This window comes from Oryzias latipes, chromosome 1 (genome assembly GCF_002234675.1).
Source record: "Oryzias latipes chromosome 1, ASM223467v1".
In the NCBI taxonomy this organism is placed as follows: Eukaryota; Metazoa; Chordata; class Actinopteri; order Beloniformes; family Adrianichthyidae; genus Oryzias; species Oryzias latipes.
In genome coordinates, this window is record NC_019859.2 from 4,148,693 (window position 1) to 4,176,444 (window position 27,752).

At 42.4% G+C, this 27,752-nt stretch overlaps 1 protein-coding gene across 2 annotated transcripts in view; it reads left to right on the forward strand.

Moving 5' to 3' along the window:
• usp34 (ubiquitin specific peptidase 34) overlaps window positions 1–27,752 on the forward strand; it is a 49,121-nt gene that overhangs the window by 5,831 nt on the left and 15,538 nt on the right. The window contains exons 2-40 of one of the 2 annotated variants that reach the window (XM_023954496.1): window positions 2,109–2,199; window positions 5,368–5,890; window positions 6,005–6,055; window positions 10,028–10,177; window positions 10,342–10,409; window positions 11,458–11,650; window positions 11,819–11,880; window positions 12,338–12,419; window positions 12,574–12,666; window positions 12,854–12,979; window positions 13,069–13,198; window positions 13,884–14,017; window positions 15,510–16,252; window positions 16,363–16,577; window positions 16,669–16,784; window positions 17,538–17,665; window positions 17,879–17,968; window positions 18,231–18,326; window positions 18,772–18,854; window positions 20,142–20,296; window positions 21,931–22,044; window positions 22,124–22,223; window positions 22,333–22,495; window positions 22,572–22,698; window positions 22,799–22,949; window positions 23,044–23,144; window positions 23,226–23,441; window positions 23,513–23,638; window positions 23,715–23,837; window positions 24,355–24,438; window positions 24,530–24,616; window positions 24,879–25,079; window positions 25,156–25,238; window positions 25,318–25,358; window positions 25,456–25,580; window positions 26,452–26,604; window positions 26,830–26,934; window positions 27,048–27,142; window positions 27,219–27,523. In XM_023954496.1, coding sequence (XP_023810264.1) covers window positions 2,109–2,199; window positions 5,368–5,890; window positions 6,005–6,055; window positions 10,028–10,177; window positions 10,342–10,409; window positions 11,458–11,650; window positions 11,819–11,880; window positions 12,338–12,419; window positions 12,574–12,666; window positions 12,854–12,979; window positions 13,069–13,198; window positions 13,884–14,017; window positions 15,510–16,252; window positions 16,363–16,577; window positions 16,669–16,784; window positions 17,538–17,665; window positions 17,879–17,968; window positions 18,231–18,326; window positions 18,772–18,854; window positions 20,142–20,296; window positions 21,931–22,044; window positions 22,124–22,223; window positions 22,333–22,495; window positions 22,572–22,698; window positions 22,799–22,949; window positions 23,044–23,144; window positions 23,226–23,441; window positions 23,513–23,638; window positions 23,715–23,837; window positions 24,355–24,438; window positions 24,530–24,616; window positions 24,879–25,079; window positions 25,156–25,238; window positions 25,318–25,358; window positions 25,456–25,580; window positions 26,452–26,604; window positions 26,830–26,934; window positions 27,048–27,142; window positions 27,219–27,523 — 5,829 coding nt within the window. The remainder of the gene's footprint in view (window positions 1–2,108; window positions 2,200–5,367; window positions 5,891–6,004; window positions 6,056–10,027; window positions 10,178–10,341; window positions 10,410–11,457; window positions 11,651–11,818; window positions 11,881–12,337; window positions 12,420–12,573; window positions 12,667–12,853; window positions 12,980–13,068; window positions 13,199–13,883; window positions 14,018–15,509; window positions 16,253–16,362; window positions 16,578–16,668; window positions 16,785–17,537; window positions 17,666–17,878; window positions 17,969–18,230; window positions 18,327–18,771; window positions 18,855–20,141; window positions 20,297–21,930; window positions 22,045–22,123; window positions 22,224–22,332; window positions 22,496–22,571; window positions 22,699–22,798; window positions 22,950–23,043; window positions 23,145–23,225; window positions 23,442–23,512; window positions 23,639–23,714; window positions 23,838–24,354; window positions 24,439–24,529; window positions 24,617–24,878; window positions 25,080–25,155; window positions 25,239–25,317; window positions 25,359–25,455; window positions 25,581–26,451; window positions 26,605–26,829; window positions 26,935–27,047; window positions 27,143–27,218; window positions 27,524–27,752) is intronic. The other variant, XM_023954503.1, reaches the window with a different exon arrangement.

Genomic DNA, 27,752 nt, shown 5'->3' on the forward strand with positions numbered 1-27,752 from the left:
ACTTAGAATCTGTCAGAATGATGGAGTCTCTGCTGCGGTGGGGAAATGTGATCATTCGTTTATTTATTCATCATTTATTCATGTCCAGGTGAAATGGTTGCAGCCATAAACTACAGTTTTGGTCTTCGTTGTCTTTTTCCCAGACCTCTAGTCTAGATTGACCAAAACCAGAGAAAAGCTGCTGGTTTTCCAGATCCTTTCAGTTTAGAAAACCTCATTAAATCAGTGAAGTCGCTGGACTCTCGGTGCGACTGATGAAATCTTGAACAGAACAAGGACGGTAATGTGAGGCTTCAGCCTCTGAGAGGGGGGGGGGGGGGGGGGGGGGGAGCTTTTTGTGGATTTACTCACCATTTCAATGATGGCTCCATAAATAATTGGAGGACTTTTGTAGTTTTTTTTCATCTTTTTTGGGGACAAAAGGCAGTATTTGTTTTTATCGCTAATGTTCTTGGTCCATTTTTAACTCACTTCTTGTTCTGAGGGGAAAGGTTGTACTTTTATCTGTTTCTGGACTCATCTTTACATTTTTCTGCTTAGAAATCGGTTTTACATCAGATGTTTACTGCTCCACGTCCAGACTTGAAGTATACGATGCTGCTGTCGGTTGATGTGGTTAGATCTGGTTGGATCTGTATGTTAAAATGCAGAGTGTGTGAGACAGTTTACTGGGGGAATAAAGCACAGGAAAAGTATTATTTTTTTCTTCTGTCACGATAGTTCATAAAATCAGTAAAAGTTTCCACCGTGAACACGGACGCCACCATCTGTGACACGAACAGCACTGTGATGCTGCTTAAAGCCACTTTCAGTTCAAACCACAGACTTGCCGGTCCTCCGTTAAGGACTTAAGCAAATGTTCCTGTCAGCTGATATCTGAAGATTTTCCTGTTCAGACTCAGACTTCTGACCTTAAAGCTGCTGTCGGTCATCGGTACGTCGTCTCCCCTCACAAACAAGGCGATCAGAGGGTTTCCGATCCTCCAGCAGATCTGAGCCAAGAGCGTCGATCACTCCGTCACCGACCGTCTTTCCTCCCTTCAGATGACAGTTTCCTCTAAACTTCTGACCAGACTTTCCTTCTCAGAAATATGTGATTCCTGTTTTGTAGGTCTGTCTGTTGTGGTGCATCAGGTAAAATGGATACAGAATTAAAGTCAAATCCACACTATACTATTTAATTTGTATTTAAATAAGCAGTTTATAGATGTATGCCAGTTCCTCTGTAGATTTTCTAAACTTTTACTGACTACAATCAATAAAATGTTTGAATTTGGCAGAGCGTCCACCTCTCTGTGACCCGTCCCACTTTTGAGGTACAGATTTCAGTCTTTCTTTTAGAAGAATGACTCAACTTCCCAGGAGTTTTGGTTGCAAAACCAGGCCATAGGTTAGCCTTTTCTCAGATTTGTCCTGGTTTTTTATTCCTAAACATTTATTTTTTTAAAAGGCATCTAAAAACGGTAAAACTTTGGCCATAAAAAAGACCCTTTAGGCCGCCATCCACAGGATGTTGGAAGATGCCGATGTTCAGTTCTTTAGAATTGAACGACGACTGCTAAACCACTGAATCCATTTGATTCCAATTCATTTCCTGAGTCAATTTTCAATTCAAAAAACTTTTTAAATGTCAGTTTTTATTCTAAAACCAAAATTTCTGCCTTTTTCTTTTTAATTAAGAATTCTTCCAAATAACAACTGACCTTTTTTGCTTTAAAAAATATAAAAAATTATTTAGAAAATGTGTTTTTTGGATTGAAAGAATTGATGTATTTTCTAAGTGATTCAGCTGTAATCCAGGTTTTCTGTTTGCTTTATATCTGATTATTTGTAATAGTGGATTAACGAGAAATGTGGAAAACGGTTCATTTTGAAGGGAATTTAGTTTTAGTTTTGTGTTATTGATAAATCATTTCTGCCTTTGGTCTCATTGAGGTCAAACATGCTTTATGCGTCCTTCCAACAATCCAGATGTTTGCAGCCGTTTGAGCATCGGAGAAGAATCTCTGACCGGCCTTTCATCGTTTCCCTGACGATGCAGAAACCAGTTTATTTGTTTGTTACAGATGTTGGCTTTCTCCTGACGTGTTGTGTGTTTCTCCTCCAAGTATCAGACGCAGACAGCAGTGAAGGCAGTTTCCAGCTGAAGAAGGAGCATGCGCTGCGGGTTCTGGGCTACATCAGCTCCTGGACTCAGAGGTCAGTGCTGCTTCCACTGCAAACCAAACCAAGAAATGCACGCATTTTAGTGAACAAATGGTTTAAACCAGCTGCAGATACTTTACAGAAGATGAAAATGAATTTTACCCTCAAATGTTGAGAAAAACTGGAAGGTAAAAGGAAAAAAGAAAAAGTTTGGCGCCCACTTCAGCCTCGTGTGTGAAAACGTTGCATTCATTTTTTTCTATATCATTGCTGCAGAGTTTAGGTTGTCTGAATTCCCACCGTAACCCCTAACTACTAAAAAACAATATACTGCGTCACTGTGTAGTTCCCAGAAATTTAAATGCAATTTGGACACCACACTTACTACTTTTTTTTTTTTAAACTGACATCTTCAATTTCACAAAGTTGAAATCTAATATGCGCGTTTAGCGACGATTATTTATGAGTGCACTGTCTTCTGAATATAAAAACGTTGATAATTTATTTTAAAAAATTAATTTAAGTACTTTTTTTTGGGAGAAAAACTGTTCCGACGCAATGCATTGTGGTCTATAATGCTGATCTAGTGAGCATCGATGCACACTGGCTTTTTGCAGAGACTTCTGGGAAACTTCTAGGGCACCGGATTTTGGAATTGTAGATTCAAACATCACTACAAAACGGCAAACGCACTATATAGTGCACTATATAACGCACTATATAGTGCACTATATAGTGCGTACGGAAGAATTTCCCTACGGACAAAACCGTAATGCGAGGCATTCATGTGTCGTGGGGCATTTCCGGACTCTTCTTTTCAGTGGCGCTAAAACTTTTAAAGGTCAGAAAATTATATGCAATTCCAACAATCAGATTTAGCATTTGCAACATAAAAAAGACTCAATGAAAAACAATAACTATATCTAAAAAGCGAAAATTACAACAGTATTATTATTAGCGATCATTTAACAAAAGTGCAGAGAAATACCCTTTACAGTGATGGACAAAATTGGTGGTGGTACTCAGAGAAAGAAAGTCCACAATGCTCACTGAAATGACTTGAAAGGTTCAAAAGTAACAAATTAAAATTTAGTGAAAATTAAATAATAATAATAATACTTTTGAGTTGTTGATGAACAGAATTATTTAAAAAAATCTAATTAATGTAATAGAGATGGACAAAAATGATGGTACCTCCATAAAAGGCAGAACTAATTGCCCAGAGGGTCATGATGAACTCATGTATGTCCTTTAATTGACATCACAGCTGTTTTCAAACCCATAATCAGTCAGTCTGCATATTTAAAGGGAGACAAATAGTCACCTTGCTGTTTGGTGAAAACTGAACATGGAAAACAGAAAGCCAAGGAGAGAATTGTCCCAGGACATAAGAAACAAAATTATAGACAAACATTGTAAAGGTAAAGGCTATAAAACCATCTCTAAGCAGCTTGAAGTTCCTGTGACCACAGTGGCACATATTATTCAGTAGTTTAAGACCCACGGGACAGTAGCCAAGGAGGACACCACTGTTGAAAGGAAATCATTAAAAAGCCAGACTGGAATTGGCAAAAATGCATTTTGAAAAGCCACAAAGCTTCTGGGAAAATGTCCTTTGGACAGATGAGACAAAACTGGAGCCTTTTGGTACGGCACATCAGCTCTATGTTGGTAGACTCAAAAATGAAGCATACAATGAAAAGAACACTGTCCCTGCTGTGAAACATGGAGGAGGCTCAGTTCTGTTTTGGGGCTGCTTTGCTGCATCTGCCACAGGGGGTCTTGAAGTTGTGAAGGTAAAATAAAATCTCAAGATTATCCAGGCATTCTGGGTAGAAATGTGCTGCCTAGTGTCAGAAAGCTTGGTCTCAGTTGCAGGTCATGGGTCTTCCAACAGGACAACGATCCAAAACACACAGCCAAAAAAACCCAAGAATGGCTCAGAGAAAAGCGTTGGACTATTCTGAAGTGGCCTCTATGAGCCCAGATCTGAAACCCATTGAACATCTGTGGAAGGAGCTGATACATGCCATTTGGAGAAGACAGCCATCAAACCTGAGACAACTGGAGCAGTTTGCTCATGAGGAGTGAGCCAAAATACCTGTGGACAGGTGCAGAAGGCTCATTGACAAATACAGAAACAGTTGAATTGCAGTGATTGCCTCAAAAGGTTGTGCAACAAAATATTAAGTTATGGGTACCATCATTTTTGTCCAGGCCTATTTCATTAGTTTGTTTTTAAAATAATTCTGTTAATCTACAACTCAAAAGTAATGGCTGATTTTGATTATTTGATTTTCAATACATTTTAATTTATTGTTACTTTTGAACATTTCAAGTCATTTCAGTGAGCACAGTGGACTTTCTTTCTTTAACTGAGGAGTACCAACAATTTTGTCCACCACTGTATTTTGTCAAATTTAGATTTTTCGTCTGGACAGCAAAGGCCTGGAAAGATTTACAGTAACTTTTAGGATTCTTAGTGTCATTCTGGAGTTTAAAAGAATGTGAGGCATAAAAAGGGAACTTAAATTGTTATTTAAAATTGTCCTACTAAAGTGTCTTTTCTGACCACGGCATCCCTCATTCGTAGCTCTCTAAAGTAGTTTATCGTCAAAACTTCTGTGACCAACCGTCACATTCATTGACTTTGTCCTAAGTGTCCCAGACAGAGAGGTCAGATTTACAGAACCTGAACCCAAACAGCAGCTTTGAATAATGAAACGCAGCCACATCAGTGAAGCAGTGATTCCTCTCACTGTGGTGTGTAATTAAATCTGAATTGGAGAGGTGGATTTTAGCCAGACTTCTATCAAAAACACAGACTGAGTCTTTGTTTCCCGCTGAACGCTCGGCTTCCGCGCAGTTTAGTTGTTGTTTTTTTACAATTTTCTCAGCAATTTAAGGCCAAAACAATTTTAACTTCAACCAAACTGAGCCACACTTGTCTTTTTAAAACAATTGCTTGGATTATTCAAATTAAAGTCAAACGTCTTTGCCCTGGACATCATAAATCGATTTTTTTTAAATAATTTGATCATTTTTATAAATTACTTCACACTTCAACTGTAATGAAAAAAAAAACATGGAAAGAAGAGTGACAAAATGTTGAAAAGACCACATTTTACTGTTGCTGTCTGACTTTCTCTGTCAAATGTTTAGTAATCGGGGATGCGTGATGTTGTTGGAGCGCCTCGCCTCAGCTCCCGTTCTCCTCTGCAGGCAATGTCTCTGCTGCTTCAAGGAGTACAAGCACTTGGAGGTGTTCAACCAGCTGGTGTACGCCCTCATCAACCTGGTTATCGCTCAGATAAGCAGCCTGAGAGACCGTCTCTGCAGTTCACACAAGGCCGCTGGGTCTGGGACAGAGGGGGGGGCAGGCCCTGTATGGGGCAGAGAGGGGTCGGCTTCCGGCCCCCTACGGCAGCCGGCGTCGCCCGGGGAGGACGAGCACGTGAATGTGGAGCGAGACTCCGCCGAGGAGGACGCCGACACGCCCGACCCGAGCCGGAACGCGGCCCGAGCGCAGGAAGCCGAGTCCCAGGTGGAGGCATGTGAGCCTGTGGGTGGGGGGGGTGAGCCTGCAGAAGGCCAAGGCGGCGGAGGCGGAGCCAGTGGCGCCGATTCCTTCAGCTCATGGAGCACAGAGGAAAGAGAGAAACTGCTTCTGTGTGCAGCCAAGATTTTCCAGATCCAGTTTCCTCTTTACACGGCCTACAAACACAACACCCACCCCACCATAGAGGTAAGGAGAAGCATTCAAGAGGGCAGGTTGAGTTTGTTTGCAGCTGAAAACCTCCTTTAACTGCATTTTCATTCTGAGTAATCAAACTGGGACTTCTTCTTCTTCTGCTTCCAGGACATATCTGCTCATGAAAGCAACATCCTGGGCTCCTTCTGTGACATGAATGTAAGAAATCTACTTTCATTCTGCTGCTTCAACACGTGTCATAAACATGCTTTAGTCTACTTAGTTCCTCAGTTTATTCCTTTTTATTATTTTGGGAAGATCTGTGGTTTATTTGAAGGATCAGAATTTGGGGGCCAAACCAGCTTAAAGTGAATGAAAAACCAGCTAAATGTGAATTTGAGGAAAGGTTTAAACTCAAAAATTATAGTAAACATAAGAAATATTTAACAATTACAAAAAAATTGTAAATAGGAAAAATATCTATTTTGTCTATTTATATATTAAAAAAAACTTGAATTAAAAAAGCTGTTACTAAATAAAAAAAAAGTATCTGCAGATAGCTGCTGTTTATGTATTATTATTATTATTATTTTTTCCCCCCGTTTCAGTCCATTTACAGGCTCTTTGTTTTCGGTGTTGTGCCTACTTTTATGTGGGGGTGTGGCATTGAGCCCATTGGCTACCAGGACATGATTGACATTGGGCGACAGAGGTTGTAGTGATGTCATTTCCGCTCCAGAACAGCGTCTGCCGTGTCATCGCTCCCCTGGTGTGGCGTGCAGCCGTGACGAAGCTCTCAATCATGTGATCCTGCACTGACCTCACAGACTTGAAGTGAAACACATTTAAGAAGTTGCAGGAACAGTTTCCATCTCCTGACCCAGAGCTACAGGAAGCCAGAGTAACAAGATGTTTGGATTGTAAGAAGGAAATGCAAAGTCAGATACCTTGAATGACTAATTTTTTTTTATTTTATTTGTGTCGTTTTCTTTTGAAACTTTGAAAATGTATGAAAAGGGGAGAAAAAAGCGGAAGGTCATCAAGAAAACTCTTGCATTTCTTTGAAATCCAATCTAGCCGCATTTTTGTGAAGGAAGCGTTGCTCAAAGACCGTCATTGTTTTCAGGATTCAGCGTTTCGTCAACACGATGGAGGAAGTTTCAGCGGCACTTCAGGTGCAGAACAGAATGGAGGTGTTGGTTTCTAAGGAGACGCTTGTTCTCGCTTTGTTTTGTCTTAAGATTGATGGACAGAATATTAGAACCAAGTTGAATTGTTGTGTTTAGCGAGTGATAAGAGACGCTACAAATGAACACAATCGTCAGTTTTTAAAACCTACAAGATAAACTGAAGATTAAAATACATGTTTATATTTAAGGTAGAGAAAAGAAAAAAACTCCCATAAATCACATCAATCGCAAAAGAATATTAATCACCTTTAATAATAAACTCTGTTTTTATTATAGTTTAGATTGTTTTTATTCAGTTTAACCCATATTGGTGACATCAGTGTAACAGAAATGGGTTCTGTGGTAAAATACATGTATAACTTTATTTTTAAGAAAAAAGGGCTGTGGGTACTTATGGGTTAAAAAAAGAAAACAAATCTTGACGTTTTTTGTGTTTTGTTTGTTTTTGTTTTTATTTGACCCAAAGTGTCATTAAAATATTTAACCCCTTCAATTCCAGCAGACGTCAGAGGATTAGTCCCTGTTTGTGTCAGCATCACTGAAGGCTGTACAGTTCTGTTTAGTCAAGCATTGTTCAGATTTCCTGCCTTCTGTTGCTAACGCCCACAGTATCTGCTGTGTGGAGCCTTGCCATGTCCATGGTAACGGGGTTTCAGCGGTCGCTGCGGCCGTTGTCCGCTTCTATTTTCTTCTGCTGGGAGTCCGAAGGAGCCGGACTCCGTCAGCTCACGTGTATATCATCTTTTATTGGCGGTTCTGTCGGCTCAGCTCGTGAAAGCTGCGCTAAAGAATTCCGCTTCAGTTTAACAGCAGAGCGCTGACGTCGGCTGTGAATTTGGTAGAGTTTTGTGTGTCCTTAGCTGATCTGGGTGTTGGCAGATTTTCAGCCTCTGCTCTGCAGAATCATTCATCTCAGGACTACACGGCGTCTGACAGGATCTTTCTTTGTGAAAGTCCTGGGATTTTCTTCTCTTATAGCTAAAAAAAAGAAAAGTCCCAAAGTCTTTGCACACGTGGTTTATCTTGATGTTGAATGTCAGTGATTTTTGACCTTGCAGGAAGTCACAACAAAGCACATCCTCTTTACAATTAACGCTCAACAGTTGGGGCATTTTTAAAAAAAAAACTTTATTACAATTTGCTATAATAATTTACCTTTAAAAGAATTTGTTTGATATCCATTTTTTAGTACAAGCCCAGTTTTTAAATAGAAATGTTGTCACAATAATTTCACTATAAACTTAAAATAAACACAAAAAAACTCCATTTGAGCAGTAAATCTTTATCTTTTTTATCTGCAAAAATCACACAAATTGAGATCAAGCTTGTTTTATGTTTGTAATAAAGATCTAAAGTATAAAGATAAAATACAAACGTATAAAGTGTCTAAAAAGAAAAGCAAAGACGAGGTCAAAAAAAGAAAATGAAAAATGACTTTAAAAAACAGGCAAAACTCCCCTAAACTTCCAAGGATTTATTCCAGGGGATATCACAATTATTTGTCATAACTCTTTATATTTGCTAAAAAAAACAAAATACAAACCCTAATAATCTTGGTAAAGCCCTCACATTAAATCTATACGTCTATCTATGCATCTGTCCTACGTTCCTGCTCTGGTGAGGTCAGAGAACACTCCCAGTTAAAATGTTTGTTTCTTTGAAAGAGAAATACGCGTTCTGAGATAAATAGCAACCTTAACTAATGGATAAATATGAATGCTTAAATAAAAGCAACACTGTGAGGCCGTGCCTAAATTCTTAAAGTTGCAGTTGTGGCCGTCCATCAATCTGGGAAAACCTGGAAGCCCATTTTCACACAGTCCATCATTCAGCAGTCGCAAAGATGGTTCGTAAGTGGAAAACATTCCTGGCCGCTGTCATTCCTCCCTGGAGAAAACATGCCAGCAAATGTGTCCAAGTTCAGACGGAGATGTTTGGAGTAAATGTGGAAAACTCTAGAGCCCGTTCTCATATTTAGCAGGCCGCGGATGGCATGCTAAACGCTGGCGTTCACGATCATATAACGATGAAAAGACGCAAGAAGTTGGTTGGAAAAGTCTTCCGTAGAAGGCCCTTTCCCTTAAAAGAACAGGTCGTTTGGAAAGAAACAGCGGCACTGAAACCCAAACCTTCACGGAACTTTCTCCTCAATTCACGTAGAAAAGAAGGATCAGTGAATATGTTGAGAATAGTAGAAAATCCAAACAGCTACAGACGTGTCGGTGGAGCATTTTTTAATTTTTTTTGCAACCCTGATTTTTTAAAGCCATGAAGTTTTGCATTCTGGAGTCCGTTATGAAGGTCTGACCTTTTAAAGCTGAGGGGAAACGGGGTCATCCAGCAGGACCATGACTCCCAGAGCGGCTAAATGGGGACAAAGCTGAGGTGTTGCAGTGATCCAGTCACGTGATTCTCCTCTTAACTTTAGAGCTTAAAGACCCACTCTGATAAAAACGGGGTTTTCTTGTGGCATTTTTCTCATCTTAGGACATTTATAACGAAAATTAAGATTACATTTCTGAATATTTCCTTATTTAAATTGTTGTAAATCAGCAGATTTGAAAAAGATTGTATTTGTGACAGAGAAAATACTCTTAAGTGGCCACGAACTCTCTGCTCCGCTCCATTCTGATGCATCCACTTGCAGACTAATTTTTCTTCTTCGTCTGAGCTAACATCTGGCTCCGAACTGTGCGGCTGGATAGCTCCATTATTGCTCGCCAATTTTGTTGCAGCAGGAACAAGGAAAGGGGGAGGGGTTGCTTTGCACCAATGGCCCCGCTCACAATTTCTAATGAACACCTGCCGCTCTGCAGAAACTATGTCCTAGAAAACGACAGTTTTTTTTAAAGACTTGGACTAAAAACAACATAATTATAATTAAAAGAAAATAGATCAGAGGATCTAAAGACAAACTTTCTTTCTGCTTTTGCCAGAAAAGGATAAAAAAGAGACAAAGTGGGTCCGTCATTGTAAAAGTGTGATATGTGATGTTGAGCAGGACGTGGAGGTGCCTCTTCACCTGCTGCGGTACGTCTGTCTGTTCTGCGGGAAGCACGGCCTCTCCCTCATGAAGGAGTGCTTCGAGTGGGGCTCTCCGGAGAGCCTGCCTTTCCCCATCGCCCACGCCTTCATCACAATCGTCTCCAATGTAAGTCCCACACAAAGGTTCTGACATAGTTCCGATTTTACACTCAGTTCATTTTTTTTTTAATACAAATGATGTGTAAAACGCACTGCTTTCATGTTTTGCATGAAGTTTGCATTGTCAAGTGCTGCTGAGGCTAAATTGTTTGCTTGTTGGCCTTCCCACAGATACGGATATGGTTGCACATTCCTGCGGTGATGCAGCACATCATACCATTCCGTACCTATGTCATTCGGTGAGTTACTGCCGCACTCGGGAGTCAAACTGGAGCTCCATTTTTGAGCGTCAAGCACACAGTTAGCAGGTCTTTTTTCCTCGATACAGTTTGGTTGTTGCTGATTTTGTCGTACACATGTATACCTGAGACGAGCATGTCAGCGATGACCTGTAATCTCGAAGGATTGAACATTCTGATGGCTTTGTCCACCTGCGGTGCAGCGCCTTTCTCCTGTTTTGTTACCCCACCCCTAACTCTGTCCCTGCACCTTTGCCATTTGTGCACTCTTCCTCAGAAACAAAACTGCAACATGTTTGTTGCTAGGAAGAGCTGCAGTCACCATAGCAACAGTTGCCAGGCCTCCAGCCAGTTTTCACGTGAGCTGGCAGGAGAGCAGACTCGGTCATGTTGACGCTCAGAGGATCTGTCACCCTGTTTTACATTTTTAAAGGGATATTCTGTAGATTTCCACGTCAGTTTCTATTTATACTTTGAGTTTTATTCTTGTGGCATTTTCTGTTTTATACTGGGGATCGGGAGATTTTTAGGACATTGTTTGTTTTTATAATTTCATTTTTTAATTGTTTTAAGCCTGTAAAGCACGTCGCATTTCTGTTGTGCGGAAAAATGCTCTATTAATAAAGTTTGGTTTGATTCACTACTCGTTTTGCAGCTTGAGGGTTAAAAAGTGCTTCTTATCAATATTTAGGTTAAAAAAACAAATCTTAATTATTGATAAGACGGTTTGAAGAAAAGTTGGGAGAAAAGTTCAATTGTCAGAATTAAATATGGGGTTGTCTTTGAGAGGAATATTTTAAAAATGAAGGACATTCTGCTTATCGAGACCAAATATGGTTTAAACGATCTTTCTGTGCATTGATTAGCAATAAGAAAGTAGTTGAAAGTAACTTTCTCCTATTGCTTTGAATGTTGGATGGTGCAGGAATTAAACAGGAACATCTGTGTTTCCTGTTTCTTAAATATCAGCTAATATAATCCATATTTTCATTCCATTCTAAAACTTTTCTTTAACAGTCCAATGAGATGATTCTGTTCTGCTCCTCAGGTATTTGTGTAAGCTGTCAGACCAAGAGTTGCGGCAGAGCGCCGCGCGAAACATGGCCGACCTCATGTGGAGCACAGTGAAGGAGCCGCTGGACAGCGCGCTGTGCTTCGACAAGGAGAGCCTGGACCTGGCCTTCAAATACTTCATGTCCCCCACGCTCACCATGCGCTTGGCCGGCCTCAGCCAAATCACTGTGAGTCAGGGCGCAGACGTCCCTCCGCCGTCCACGCGGCTCAGACCAGCGTCTCCAGGCCTACGCTGACCTGTCCTCTGTGGATTTACTCACAGAGTCTCAGTGTGCTGCGTTCATGGATCTATTCTGCTCTTATTAATGCTGAGTTTGTCTTTCGTTTGTCCTCAGAATCAGCTCCACACCTTCAACGATGTTTGCAACAACGAGTCTCTGGTGTCTGACACAGAAACGTGAGTCCCATCAGAAAATACACAACCTCACAATTCAACAACCTTTCATTAGAACTTAAATAATTAATTCTCCACATTTCTATTCTAATAACTTTGGTAATAAACAACCATTTTCACAGAACTACTCATTTATACAGATTCATTTATAGTATAAAGCATTCCTATTGTAAAAACCAACAGAAAAAGGTTTTTATTGCTTAAAAGAAATAACAAACATAAAGGTAACCTAATACTGCATTCAATTTAAAATTTAATTTGATTAATTTTTGTTACTAATTCCTAGCTGATTGTTCTTAAAAATGATTTATATTTACTGATTTTTTTTTTTTTTTTTTTTTTTTTACTAGGATGCATCCAAAAATATCAACGTGTTCTGATAAAAAATGAATCCTGACATGTTTGTTTTAATGTTTTAAATTATTTACAGACTTGAACTGACTAACTTTGATCTTTTCAGGTCCATAGCAAAGGAACTAGCTGACTGGCTAATCCAAAACAACGTAGTGGAGCACATATTTGGACCCAATTTGCACATTGAGGTAAAAACCATTTAAAAAAAAAAAGAAAGTTAAAGCTTCTTTTGACAGTTGATTAAGCTTTCCTGTGTTTTCCGTGACTCCGCGGTGCTGCAGACTTGACGGAACTTGAAGCCATGTTTCCTCCCAGCTCCTAAAACGCGTGTTTGTTTTCTAGATCATTAAACAGTGCCAAGTGATCCTGAACTTCTTGGCTGCAGAGGGCCGCCTTAGCACACAGCACATAGACTGTATCTGGGCTGCAGCCCAGGTGAGACAGATGCACACCTGACTGCTCTACTCTCTGATGCTTTAACTCTGATCAGCTGCATGGCGCAGTCTGCAGCGTTGCTACGGATGTCTGCGGTTTTGACCATGTTTCGTGGACCGTGTCTGTTTTACACATTGGTCAGAATCATTTTACCTCCTTTGAATGTCTGTCTGTGCTTGTTTTTTAGCTGAAACACTGCAGCCGCTACATTCACGACCTCTTCCCGTCGCTCATCAAAAACCTGGACCCCGTGCCTCTGCGTCACGTCTTAAACCTGGTGTCAGGCCTGCACCCGAGCGCCCACACCGAGCAGGTCTGACTCTGCACGCCGCCTCCCCCTTCAGACTCGTGAGTGTATCGGTTTCGGGGATTCAAATCCTGACGCATCTCCTGATCCCTCAGACGTTATATCTGGCCTCCATGCTGATCAAAGCGCTGTGGAACAACGCCCTCGCAGCGAAGGCCCAGCTCTCCAAACAGAGCTCCTTTGCCTCTCTGCTGAACACCAACATCCCCATGGGAAACAAGAAAGGTCAGCTGCATTCTTCTGTGTGAAGCTTTAGAAACCAATATACAACATCTGTTTAGCAGGGACACCTGAGCTCATGCACCTACACTAATGTGAGGGATAGTGCTTGACGAGGTGACCTCAAATGAACGGCGGGAAACATCCTCAGTGATAATAGACGCCTCAAAGGGCATTATCCTGCTTATACCACAGCCACTTAGGAAAGACATAAACACTAAATAAAATACTATTCCGTACATTATTGTTATTTTTTATGTTTAAATTGTTTTTCACAATAAGCAGACTATATTGTATGTTTGGTACTTACCAAGAAGGAGGGTCTTGGGGCAGGGATGCCCAGTTTAGCTTGATCTGTTTAGTTTAGCTTAGCCAATACTTATTCAATTTTATGATTTCATGTTCATTATACAATTACTGGTACAAAGCGCATTGAGACAACTGTTGTTGTAATATTGGGCTATAGAAATAAAATTGAAATGTGGGATGCGTTGTTACGCCAACTACTACAGAACCTGCAGCTTGCTCTGCTGCAGCTAATGAATGAAAACTAACCAGACTAAACAGCCTACTTTGTGGATTACACCTATCTCTATGGAACACAACCCACTGTAATCCAATTGTCCTTTTATCCCGAACCAAATCAATACATCTGCCTGCTAATAACTTGAAACTGTTGCCGTGGCTGCAGGGTCACCGGCTGCCAGCCCGGACAGCAGTGACAACAGCGACACGCAGCACAGCGGCGGCAGCGACATGGAGATGGACGACCAGATGATGGTGACCGGCAGCAAGAGGAGCCAGCAGAGGCTGTCGGATACAGAGGTAGACAAACACACTTATCCACATACAGAAAGACTTAAGATTTGGAGAAAGTAGTTTTAAACAATGTAATCTGATTATCAGTTCAGCCCAGATTCACCTTAAAACACATTTATTCCAGAGGAGAAAGGACAAAACCTAAAAATATTAAAGTGATCCAGATAATTGATCATTGAGCCTCGTCTAGAAACAGCAGACGGACTACACTAACGTTTAGAGCAGTGTTTTCCAACCAGTGAGATGGCCAGGTGTACCATGGGAAAATTTCACTGATCTAAAAACATTAATTTGTTTTTTTTGTAAGGGTTACATGACATTGCATGTTAATAAACTGGAGGGAAAAACAACTAACAGGGTAAAATGTCAAATAACTTAGTTGAAAATTATTACGGAAAACTACCTTAACTTTTATTCCATCTTTTAGAAAAAACAGCTGTAACTTCCAGCTTTTTCTGCCACAATTATCACAAAAATTCACGTGAGATTGTGGAGGGACTGTAGATCAATACAGACTATAGAGTTTTCCCTTTTTTTAATTTTTGGATGCTGGTGTTCCACAGGATTTTTGTCAAGGATAAAGTGTGCTTTGGCTCAAAAAAGATTGAAAAACACCGTTACAGGATAAATAAATCAATCCTCATAATTGAAAACAGCGTAAAGTTGTTTTCCTCGTCTGAGCTGGAGTCTGGACCAGAACTGGATCCAATATTGCTCACTATTTTGTTGCCCCGGTAATGTTAGGTTTGGGTGTGAATAGCTGCAGGAGAGCCTGTAAACAGAGAGCTCTCAGCAACTGAAAGAGGTGAAGGTTGGGTTGCTGCGCCCCAACAGTCCCACCAAAAACTGGTGCTGTGCAGAAACTTTCATAGAAAATAACTGTTGTTTTCATTTTGGCTTAAAACTACATAATTATAATTAAAATACCTGTAGGAACGCTTTGAAAATAGATCAAAAGATGATCAGAGTGGGACTTTAATTTAAAAAAAAAAAAAAGCTTTTTGGAATCTTAAGCTGCGATTTGGTTCAAGTCCAGTTTAAGATGTTTGTATTTTATTTGGAAAAAAATTGTGGTAATGATCCAAATCCATATTCAGTTTGTTGTTAATGTAGTAAAAAAAAAAGACAAAATAAGGGTTTAAGTAAGATGAGTCAATGCTGTCGTCTTTCCTTTTGATGCTTCAGTTCTGTTATTATTTATTTATTGTTCTGCTGAAGTGGGTGATCTTTGTCTGTTATTGCAGTCGTAAAATAAAACACTCAACAGTGTTCATGTCAGTAATTTAGTTTAGAGAGTTTGGTTCAAATTTTAAGTCAGATCTGAAATGTCTCACGTGACTCGGGAGAGGAGAATAGTTCTGTTAGTCTTCTTCTAAATGACCTCACGGCTAAAAGCGATTTGCAAAAATAGTTGAAGAAATGGCATCTTTACAAGTTTGAATCAATCATTTCTGGAGCATGTTCCACACGTGAAGAACCCGTTCTGTGGTTCCCCCAGGAGTCGATGCAGGGCAGCTCCGATGAGACGGCGAACAGCGTGGAGGAGGGCAGCAGCGGGCCGGGCAGCAGCAGCGGCCGCAGCGAGGCCTCCAGCAACGAGGCCGCCTCCAGCAGAGCCAGCCAGTCGGCTGGCAGCCCCGGCAGCGAGATGCACTCCGATGACATGGGAGACAGCGAGGCCCTGAAGGAGGAGGAGGAGGAGGAGGACGAAGAGGAGGAGGAAGAGGAAGAAGAAGAAGAAGAGGAGGATGAGGACGATGACGATGATGAGGACGACGAAGACGAAGAGAGCCGCTCTGCCGCTGAAGGTACTCAGCAGAAGGATGGGCGTGAGCAGGCGGAGTCGAGGAAGAGGAAGGCGGGGGAGGCTCTTGGGGATGGACCGAACCACGGAGCCACCACTTCAGGGGGGGGGAGCAAACCCAAAGTCATTTCCTTCAGTCCAGAAACGTCCGCTGTCATGGTCACTGTGGCGTCGACGTCTCTGGAGAGCCGGATGAGGATGCTGGATGCCTGCTCTTCATCTGCTCGGGCTGAGGGGACGGAGGCCCAGCAGCAGCCAGCAGACATCAGTCCTTCTCAGATGGTCCAAGGCCCACAGGAGACCTCCTGTCTGCCAAGACCTGGAGATTTCCTCGAGGACGCCATGGGCAATGAACTCTTTAACTGCCGCAGATTCATTGGCCCCCAGCACCACCACCACCACCACCACCATCATCATCATCACCACCATCATGATGGGTAGGAGAGGAGGGATGCTGCCCTGCAAACCTTAAATGATCTGAACTGAGGCTTCGTCATAGTCGGGCCAGGAGTTTTTCTGGCCTCAAGAACCCCTTTTTCTCCCCCAGGCCCATGGTGGAGGACATGCTGAGCGCTGATGACGTCAGCTGCAGCAGCTCACAGGTCAGCGCCAAGTCGGAGAAGAACATGGCGGACTTTGACGGGGAAGAGTCGGGCTGTGAGGAAGAGCTCGCCCAGATCAACTCCCACGCCGAGCTCAGCTCCCACCTCCAGCAGCACCTTCCCAATTTGGCGTCCATCTATCACGAGCACCTGGTGCAAGGTGAGCAATGAAGACTATGCCCTGACCTCCTCTTTTTGTTTGTTTCACCAAAGAGATCCCCCCTCATTGACGCCATGCCTTATTTCTGCAGGTCCAGCTGTTCATAAGCATCAATATTCCAGCCATGCCATCACTGACATCAACCTAGATAATGTTTGTAAGAAGGGGAACACTCTGCTGTGGGACCTGGTTCAGGATGAAGATGCGGTATGACTTCCTTTTTGACATTTTTAGTCATTCAATGAAATCAGATTAAAACCGTTTTCTTAGTGGGATTCCATTTTGAGATAAAAAAAAAAAATTCTCATCTTTCCTATCACAGCTGATGGGACAGACCTTTGAGTTTTTACAAGGGGAGCACCAAAAATGTATTGAAGACTTGTCTATCGTTTTTGTACCCATTGACTGTATTTGAGAACTAGACTGAGTGACCCCGCCCCCCTGTCGTTCCAAACAGGAAGTAGCCGCTGGTTCCAAGAAGCCAAAGTCCCATATTTTTACTCACTCATTTTTTTAAATTTTCTTGATAATCCCAATTTTTTTATTCACATCAACTTTTCCTTATCCCAGGTTATTCAAATTATAAACCGACCAATCAAATGCCTCGATTAAAGTGTCACGTGTAGTCCCCCCTCAAGTGGCAGGGGTGTGGACTTCCAACTAGCTCACTCCTGATGGGCGAGGGTGGTTGCCATGGAAATGCAGACTCAAACCAACACAAACCAATTGCTGCACACTGACGATTTCTGGCGGCGTCCATATTGTTAAAAAGATGCCGACTGAACTGACTTCATTTGGTTGGAGCTGCAAAATAAACCATTTTCTATGGGAGACTCACTCGGTCCAGTTCTCCATCATCCAGTTGCTTCGGATTCACTTTAACGAACCAGAAAAGCTGCAACACCCAACGTTTCCTGCTTGAACGAGAGCCGTGATGCTGTTCTGCCTGTTTGGGTTTAGATCCATCTGTCTGAGGGTCTCATCAACGAGGCAGAGAAGCTGCTGTGTTCGCTCGTTTGTTGGTTCACCGACAGGCAGATCCGAATGCGCTTCATCGAGGGTTGCCTTGACAACTTGGCTCATCATCGGTAAAAGCGGTTATGATTTTTATTTTCAGTTTTTTATTCTGCTATTTCTAACTTTTGCAGATGCGATAAATCTTTTAAACTGAAATATTTCAAATGAAATAAAAACAAATCTTGGCATTTCTAAGCAGATCTATAAAACAATATAAAAAATGTTTAAAAAAGCTGACGGGTTTAAAGTTTTTCTCATTGATTCTTCTTCTTCTTCCCTTTCAGGTCAGTTGTTGTTTCTTTGCGTTTACTCCCTAAACTTTTTGGCACTTTCCAGCAGTTTGGCTCCAGCTATGACACTCACTGGATCACCATGTGAGTAATCCTATCCGTTTCCATAGAAACCCAGAACTGCCACATGACAAAAGGTCGGATGAAGCGTTTCAACTTTTGTTGCATCGCAAACCAAACTTCCTTTTTTGTTTAGCATATATTAGCATTTTTTTTTACTTTTTCTTTGTATTTTTTTATAAATTTGTGTAATGGAAAATAAAAAGACACTTTGATGAGGTTTTACTTAAAATTTATTGGGCTGTTGATGAAAAATCTTGGGTTAAATTCGGACCGTTTCTTCCAGGTGGGCCGAGAAGGAGCTGCACATGATGAAGCTGTTCTTTGATGACCTGCAACACTACATCCAAGAAGTTCGAGAAAATCTGCACAAGTTTGCTCTGTGAGTTTTTGAACCACATTTAGCCAGGATCCCTAATGAAAGAGGTCAAAGCACATTCAGAAGATCATCTCACTCTATGCCCCAGCTTTGTGTCTTTACAACGGAACTCGCTCTTTCTTCTTCTATGACCGTTTCCGGTATTTTAGATAGTTCTGCGCATGTCCAAATTATTTATTCCGATCAAAAGTGTGACGTATGTAAACGTTTGTTATAATCGGAGGACGTTTTTGTGGGCCCATTAACACAATTCAATTCTAATCGGCTCTTTGATCAGACTGAATATATTTTGCACACGTTACCATAGCTAGTGATGCTTAACATCCCTTTAAGCATGTCTGTGCGTCGTCTCTGTTTTGGCTGTCAGCATCTTTTTGTTTACTATACATTTACTGTGTTTAGTGTAAAAACACTGTTGTGGATGAGAGTCGGATGTTTCTGTTTGCAGGTACGGCCACAGCGCGGAGGTCCAGGTGCGTCTGCAGTTCCTCACCTGCGTCTTCTCCACACTGGGCTCACCTGACCACTTTAGTACGTCTTTGATGTTGTTTTCTTGAGTAACCGATATTAAATTAGTTGAGTCTTTTATGAAAATAAAACTCGTGCACGATTTGTGTCCTGAGAGGTTTAATGATGAAGCAAAGCAGACTTGATGACTATACAGTAAATTTAGAGCCACTGAATTTGTTATAAAATTCAACATGACTAAAACTATTTGTTTTCCAGTGGGTTTTCTCGGCATTGGCAGCATGAGCAGGCTGTACTGTAGTGTGTAAACCAGCTCTGACTTGGCTCCTGGTCTCCCTCAATCTCTAGGGAACAATGTTGAAATCCACCTCATTATGTAATCTGAGCCGCTCCGTTTGGAACAAAGTTTTCTGTGTCAGTGAGCTGGAGAGAGGCTGATGCAGCACAAAAGTGGAAATAAAAACGGCACCACAGTGAAGCCACTCAGGGGAATCTTCATCACAGATGATATGAAATATTACTAACAAACAGACCCTTTAACCCCACTGACCGCAAAGGAAAACTCACAAAGAAAATGTTTGAAAAACACACCTTTTCTGGTCTGTTGGACATTTAAATCGTTCTTTCAAAGTTCACTTTTTTATGAAGCTCCGAATCTTATTATAAAATGGATTAAAGCAGTGAACTAACATGACAAATAATCATTATTTCATCAAACTGTCTGTCCTGATCATTTCATGGTCTATTATTTTTAAAGAATTGCCTTGCATTCCTGAACAGCAGTTAAATATATATATATATAAATATAGAAAAAAAAAACATTTTCTATTTGAAGAAATAAGTTAAGACACCTTCTGCAGAACCATGAGGTCGTTTTTTTTGACCAGTTGGATTCTGGGGGGCCAGAAAAAAACAGACTGAAACATGTCGTAGGACAAATGAGAGGCCAGTTAGGAACAGTGATAGTGACACGTCTCTTTACCGGTTGGACAAAGGGATTTGGACGTGTATGTTGAGACTAACCCTGAAGAACCCAAAAGCAAATTTATTCAAGGCTTTCAAACTTAATTAGGTTATTTAAATGAAAATAAAACATAGAAATAAAATATTTTTAAAGAAACCAGAAGCTGCTAAATTTGCCTCCATCGGTTCTCCTGGATATTAGAACATGCATTTAAAAATAGTAGTTATATGGATTTTTGTCAAGTTAACACTAAAATGTGTTTAAAACTGCTTTTCCACCACATAGTTGGGAGATACCTTCGTCAAAAAATCTTTGTGACGATGTCAAAGTGACGACTGTATGAATTTTTTAGGGAAAGGATGGTAACTGTGCGTTGTTTTTGTCAGGACTGAGCCTGGAGCAGGTGGACATCCTCTGGCACTGTCTGGTGGAGGATGCCGAATGCTACGACGACGCTCTGCACTGGTTCCTCAATCAGGTCCGCAGCAAGGACCAGCATGCTATGGGCATGGAGACCTACAAGCACCTCTTTCTGGAGAAGGTACTTCCATCTGTTGGCAGAAATACAAAGTCCAAAAAGGAAACCGGCTCCTCTGATGTCTTTACTCGATTCGCTGCAGGGTGTTGGTGCTTTTTTGGTTGGAAAGAGGCCAAATAATCTGTTCATGCCATGTTGGCTGGTATCAAAGCAGATTCAAATCAGATATTATTCACTGCATTAGAGGCTAATACTAAATATAAACCTAATTTATTGAATTGGCCAGCTCCGATGAGTAGCCATGTTCTATTTAATGTCATCCGTTTTGATTTTTCTTCCATTTATATCCTATTAAATTCAAGAGTTTTTGTTCAATAAACATATTCACTTTCTAGGAAAATACAACGTTCAGGTTTGTTCCTTTTACTCAGCTGTTTTTATCTTTAAATCGTACAGAGACAAATTAATGCATATTTTCTGTGCATACATTTAATTTTAAGAAATCTGGTCCTCTTTGTGTTGCAATGTTCACCCGTCTGTGTTTTATACAGTTTTTTGGAAAAATGTTTTTTATTCCATCATGAAATTTGAATGCACCTCGTCCCAATAAAGCTGTATTTAAAGATGTGACGGGAAAACTTTGTTGTAAAGTTGTACGGTAAGCAAAATTCTTTTTCCTTTTTTTTTTTGCTTCAATGTTATGACAAATTACTGTCCTTCATAATTTTTGATACATAAATTAAACGGCATCTTACTATTTTGACATCCATCTTTCATTAAAGCCCTACAAACATCTGACCCTTCGGGGTGTCTGCAGACAAGAAATTGGGCTAAAAGTTTAACCCACAGGAAATATCCAAGCACTTTTTCTTTTTTCTGCGGGCGACAGTTCGTAGCAAACATTTATACAAGATGCAAGGGAAAACAAGGAGGAGGTAGGCGAGATGCAGGCGTGTCGCATAGATTTCTCTCTCTTTTTTTTAACCCCCACAAATCCTGTGCAAGGAGCCCATTAGTGTAGTTCACATAAGTGTATGCTCCTTACTTGTTGTCTGTCTGACTGTTTGGTATTAGGAATGCAGACCCTGTAGTATGTCTGGATGTCCTATGAACGTCCTGCGGACACTTGCGTGTCACATATATGCAGCTTTTGCTTCCATGCTGTCAGTAAGGACCCAGTACTCCCACCACAAATTACCAGGATGTTGCAAAAGGACACCTTAAGACAGCATTGCTTGTACGTCATAAGTGCGTGTAACTTACATTAGCCTTACGAATACTTAATGATTTACTTACCACACACACAACAACCATGCGTTTCATTTTGGTGGCCGTACGAGCCTCGAGGGAACTGCAAGACACACCTGCGCTCCCCTTATGATGCAGCTACGGTTTAGCAATAGTTATCAAACCAGCATGACCATAATCGACTGTCTTCATGAAGCGCTTCTGCTTTTTACAAACCGATTGTAAAAGCTGATTTGTTCTTTTTGTTTGGATTTTTTTAATTTAGGAAAATAACTTGTTTCAAGTTTACATTTATGGACTTCCTCAAGGTGACGTCTTCCCAGCCTGGAGACTACATGGCAAACTACAAAATGTTCAGAAATGGCTTTACTGCACGTCTGCGCTCGGTCAAGCTGTGTTTGATAGTTTGAGTTCTGAACTGAGCCTGACGGATGTGTTTGTTTCTGCAGATGCCTCAGCTGAAACCCGAAACAATCAGCATGACCGGCCTCAACCTCTTTCAGCACCTCTGTAATCTGGCTCGCCTCGCCACCAGCACGCTGGACAACACTTCCAGCTGTGAGGTACACGCCCCTTCCAAAGCAAAAGCTGCTGGTGTGTTCCAGCGCTCTGCGTCACACGGTCATGTTTTTCCCTCTCCAGTTGTGTGGGATGGACCAGCTTTGGGGGATCGCTCTGCGAGCTCAGTCGGCTGACATTAGCCGCGCTGCCATCCAGTACATCAACTCTTACTACATGAACGGTCAGTTAAAGTACAAGATACTTTAATGTACTCTGGTAGAGAAAACAAAAGCTCAAAAACCAAACGTACAAATAAATCTGCTTTGTTTGTTTTGTCTTCTGTGCTAAAGCTGGAAAGACGGGTCTGGAGAAGGAGCAGGAGTTCATCAGGAAGTGTATGGAGAGCCTTCTCATCGCTTCGGCCAACCTGGAAAAGGACGCTCACTCCAGTCTGACCAGCATCGAGAGGGGGCTGCTCATGCTTAAGACTCACCTGGAGGCCTTCCGGCGCAGGTGCGCTCGGCCAGCCATCCAGAATCCTTACCCACGGGGCCTCAGAGATTCCTCACCAGTCTGCTTTGTGCTGCAGGTTCGCGTACCACCTGCGGCAGTGGCAGATCGAGGGGACGGGGATCAGCAGCCACCTGAAGGCTCTGAGTGAGAAGCAGTCTCTTCCTCTCAGGATCGTCTGCCAGCCGGCCGGCCTGCCCGACAAGGTGAAGCTGTCCTGCCTGAAAATATGGTTTGATAAATTAACACTTTTTTTGATCAATTCAAGAATCACGCTTCTTTTTTTTTTCCTTTTTCAAAATTCAGATGACCATTGAGATGTATCCCAGCGACCAAGTAGCCGACTTGCGAGCCGAGGTGACCCACTGGTACGAGAACCTGCAGAAGGAGCAGATGAACCAGCAGGCTCAGCTGCAGGAGTTCGGGCAGAGCGGACGGCAGACAGGAGACTTCCCCGGTCAGTTGTCCCAGCTTGACCTCTTGTCATCGTTTCCTCAGAGGCGGGCTTTTCTCCATCAGTCGTTTCAGCGAATGTCTCCTCCGTCTTTCAGGTGGTTTAATGGGACCGGTTAGGATGATCTCCTCTGGTCATGAACTCACTACAGATTACGATGAGAAGACTCTCCACGAGCTGGGCTTCAAGGACATGCAGGTAACCGCGTTAGCCGTCCTGGAGAAGCTTAGCGCCTGAAAACGGCTCACGTGAATGTTTACGATTACATCTTTCCTTTAGATGGTCTTTGTGTCTTTGGGGGCTCCACGGAGAGAGAGGAAGGGGGAGGGGGTTCAGCTGCCAGCTTCCTGTCTGCCACCGCCTCAAAAGGAGCACATCCCCATGCTGCTGCTCCTCCAGGAACCGCACCTCACCACCCTCTTTGACCTGCTGGAGATGCTGGCCTGTTTCAAAGCCCCCATCCCCAACACGGAGACGTCCCAGGAGAGCCCAGAGGTGAGTTTGCATTCACAAAGCCACCGACGCAAATGGGAATTAGCTCTAAAAAACCTGTGACTTGTTTGCAGAGTCAGCGGTGTGAGGAGCTTCACCTCCACGCAGAGAATCTCTCTCGTCGGGTCTGGGAGCTCTTGATGCTCCTTCCTACGTGTCCCAAGATGCTTCAGGCCTTCCAGAACATCTCGGATGAAACGGTCAGTCCGTCCATTCAGTAAATCCGTTCCTCCTCCTCGCCGCTGAATCACAATAAACGGGATTGAATGGTTTCAGAATGGGGAGGGTCTCTGCTGGAAGGAGCTGCTGAGGATTAAAAGTCCACACAAGCTGCTGTACGCTCTGGAGATCATCGAAGCTCTGGGGAAACCCAACAGACGCATCCACAGAGAGTCCACCGTAAGAAGTGCAGCCTTTTCGTTTGTTTGCAGCTCTTCAGATCGAGGAGTTTAGAAAAACAGCTGAACCGGACCAATTTTTAAAAAGTACTATTTTGATCCGTCTGTGAATCAGTTTTCCTTTTGTTTTTTTTATTTACATCACTCAGTTTTCATACATTTACACGTAGTTTATATTTTATTGAATATGTAAGACTAAAAAAATTGTGAAATTATTTGATTGATCAATTAAATGGTTGATCTTGTTAACCAATATCAAATGGCTTCTTTATTTTTATTTTTTGGCAGCGTTAACCAGTCCCAATTTAACTGAAGATTTCTGAAATTCATGTATAGAATTAGTAATTAAAACTACTGTGGTTCACTTTATTTATGAAATGAAACGTGCCCCTTTTATACTTAATTTAGTCACCAATTTAATCTTCAAACTTTATAACTATATTCATCTTTAATTATGTAGACAGGGGCCCTTATTTCATGGACGTCGTCTGAGGTTTGAAGCTTTTGTGTGTTTCCAGGGCAGCTACAGTGATTTGTATCCGGACTCTGACGACTCCAGCGAGGATCAGATCGAAAACAGCAAAAACACCTGGAGCTGCAAGGTAGACCGAAACCCTGAGACTCGCAGGAAAGCTTAGTCACGGAGGAAAAAACGATCCTGATCCGAATTCTGTTTTTAATCCTCTTTTTCAGTTTGTTTCATCTGGAGGTCTGCAGCTGCTTTTGGAGATCTTCAACTCAGGCATCCTGGAACCTAAAGACCAAGAGTCCTGGACTGTGGTGAGACTTTTGAACAAAGCTTGTGACTTTTTTCAAACCGTTTAAAAATGAAAAAACAAACATCATAACTACAGTTTTTACAATTCTGGCATAAAATGACACCACCTTATTCTTTACAATTATTTTGTTTTTATAATCTATTTTCTTTTGATAGTTTACAATGCTACTGTAAGGCAGACATTTCCCATGTGTGGGATCAATAAAGTACTTCTGACTCTGAAAATATCCCAAAAGTCCTTTGCTTTTTCTGTCTCGGTCACAGTGGCAGCTGGACTGCCTGGCCTGCCTGCTGAAGCTGATCTGCCAGTTTGCCGTGGACCCCGCAGACCTGGATCTCGCCTACCACGACGTTTTCTCCTGGTCCGGCCTCGCCGAAAGCCAGCGCAAACGGGCGTGGCCTGGCAAGTCTCGCAAATCCACGGTGGATCATGGGAAAGGGCTGCACATCCCCCGGCTCACCGAGGTAAACATCTGACCTTTGCACCGAGGGATAGAAGGTCTAAAACTGCTTTGAACCATCTCCTCGTTCATCCATTTAGGTTTTCCTCAGCCTCGTTCAAGGCACCAGCCTGATCCAGAGGCTCATCAACGTGGCCTACACCTACGACAACCTCGGTCACAGGTGTCCTGCACACAAATGATCTTTCTGTCAGCCGCTTCTAGAAGCAGAAAGCCTCATGAATTTGTTTTTGTGTCTGCAGAGTTCTCAAGGCTCAGTCTGACCACAGATCTCGGCATGAAGGTGAATATGCTCTTTGTTTCTTCAGAGGGAACCTCCATGCTCTCTATAGAAAAAACGTCCTTGCTGATGTCTGACTCTGAGTTTTGTCTCGTGACAGTCACACACTACTCCATGTGGCTGCTGGTGAGCTGGGCTCACTGCTCGTCCACAGTCAAGTCCAGTCTGGCTGACAGCGACCACCTGCACGACTGGCTGAGGAAGCTCACCCTGCTGGTGCCTGAGGTGAGCCGGCTCCAACAGAACAGCTTTGAGAGACACGTTGAAGCCGTTCTTTGACCCTTTAACACCAGACATGTGGCAGGCGATGCCTAAATGATGCACTGTATATCTGTACCCAGTCATCATGAAATCAGTTGCTCTTTTAAATGAGCTTTGCACCGTTAAGTGTTACAGATCGACGCCAGGCAGCTTTTCCCTGATTCAAAATCTGCTGGAGTTACGTTCATTGTGTAAAGCGTTGATGACTTACAGATGTTTAAAGAACGTCAACGTTGGAGCTAAAGCTCTGCTGTTAAAGACCCACTCTGATGAAAATGGTCTTTTTGGCGTCTTTAACATGTTCTTATGGGTTTATTCTGATGATAGAGGACTTTTTTTTTTTAGAAAATTGCATTTCTGAGAATTTTTTTATTCAAATTGATTTAAATCAGAAACAGATGAAAAAATATCTTATTTGTGACAGAAACTACAATCAGCGGGTTCTCTGCTCTGCTCCATTCTGATGCATCCACTCATGGACAGCTAGAGATATTAACAGCTTTGTTTTTCGTGTTTGAGCTTACGGGAGAGCGTGTAAACAGAGAGCTCTCAATAATGGGTGACCGAAAGTTGTTCTGCCCACAACTCTGAGATAAATTTCTAATAAACTACTTACTGCTACTCTGCAGAAAATCTGGCCTAGATGACGACAGGTGTTTTGATCTTGGCTGAAAACAGCAAAATCCTAATAAAAGGGCCACGGGGAATGCTTTGAAAATGGATCAATAGATCATTGGGATGGGTCTTTAAATGGTTAAAAAGGTTTGAATCTGTGTGGAACCACATTGTTTAACTTGTGTTTCTCTCTTTATGTTTTTTTTATTTTATTTTTAAGCCGGCAGTGCGGCATGAAGCGTGTAACGGTCTGCACAAGCTCTCCCTGTCGGGTTTGGAGGGAGGGGAGTCCATCAACCGCTCCTTCCTGCTGCTCGCTGCCTCCACGCTGCTCAAGTTCCTGCCCGATGCTCAGGCGCTCAAACCTCTCAGGGTGGGTGTCTCTTAGCTTTTGCACACATCCTGAACCGTGTTGACTGGTTTAACCGGTTTTTGGGCACTCTTTGTTTCTTAGCCTTGATGTGTTCACACATGTGCGATAATCTACCAACAATACTCATCCAACTGTTTTCTTTGTGCTGCGTAATCCAGCCACAGACAAGAGGTTGCATGTTTTAATGCAAGCTGTGTGTAGATTTAACGGATCGCCTGTCTGCAGGTGGAGGATTACGAGGAGGAGCCTTTACTGAGGACGGGCTGCAAGGAGTATTTCTGGCTGCTCTGCAAACTCATTGACAACATCCACGTCAAAGACGCCAGCCAGGTGGGACCGTCACACCTGTCCGTGCACAAACATGTCGTTTATAGGCTGCTGATCTGTTTGTGGCATGTCTCTGCTGTGAACTATTGCTAGTGTTGGTCTGTTTGAACTCACAGAAGGTCTCTCCCTCTCTGTCGCTGCCCGGCTCCATGCAGACCACCCTGCTGGACCTCGATGCTCTCGCCCGGCACCTGGCGGACTGCATCCGGAGGTCGGTTTTTAGTCATTATAATAATCTGGCAAATAAACCAGCGTCTGACCAACATTGTCTTCTCTTCCCCCAACAGCCGAGAAATCCTGGACCAGCAGGACGGGGCGACTGAGGACGATGGGCTCACGGGCCTCCTTCGCCTCGCCACCAGCGTCCTCAAGCACAAGCCTCCCTTCAAGCTCTCCTGCGAGGGACAGGAGTTCCTGAGGGACGTCTACAACCTCCTCTTCCTCCTCCCCAGCCTGGCCGACCGCGCTCAGCCGAAATGTAAATCTCACGCCGCAAGAGCTGCAGCCTACGACCTGCTGGTGGAGATGGTGAAGGGTTCGGTGGAAAACTACCGGCTGCTTCACAACTGGGTCATGTCTCAGCACATGCAGGGTGAGGATCTGGCTGCTCCCCTTTTCGTTTGTTCTAATTACCCTACAGGTTGGTTAATAAACTCTGCTGAGTGAAAATTAAACGGGATAGAATAGTTTACACAAAAAGAAGAATAGAAAATAACTTAAATGTTTTGAGGTTTTAAAACTAAACAGTGAAACCACAAATGTGGAGAAATTGCTTCAGCAAAAAGATTTGCGGAAACATTTCCCAACTTTAAGGAGACGCA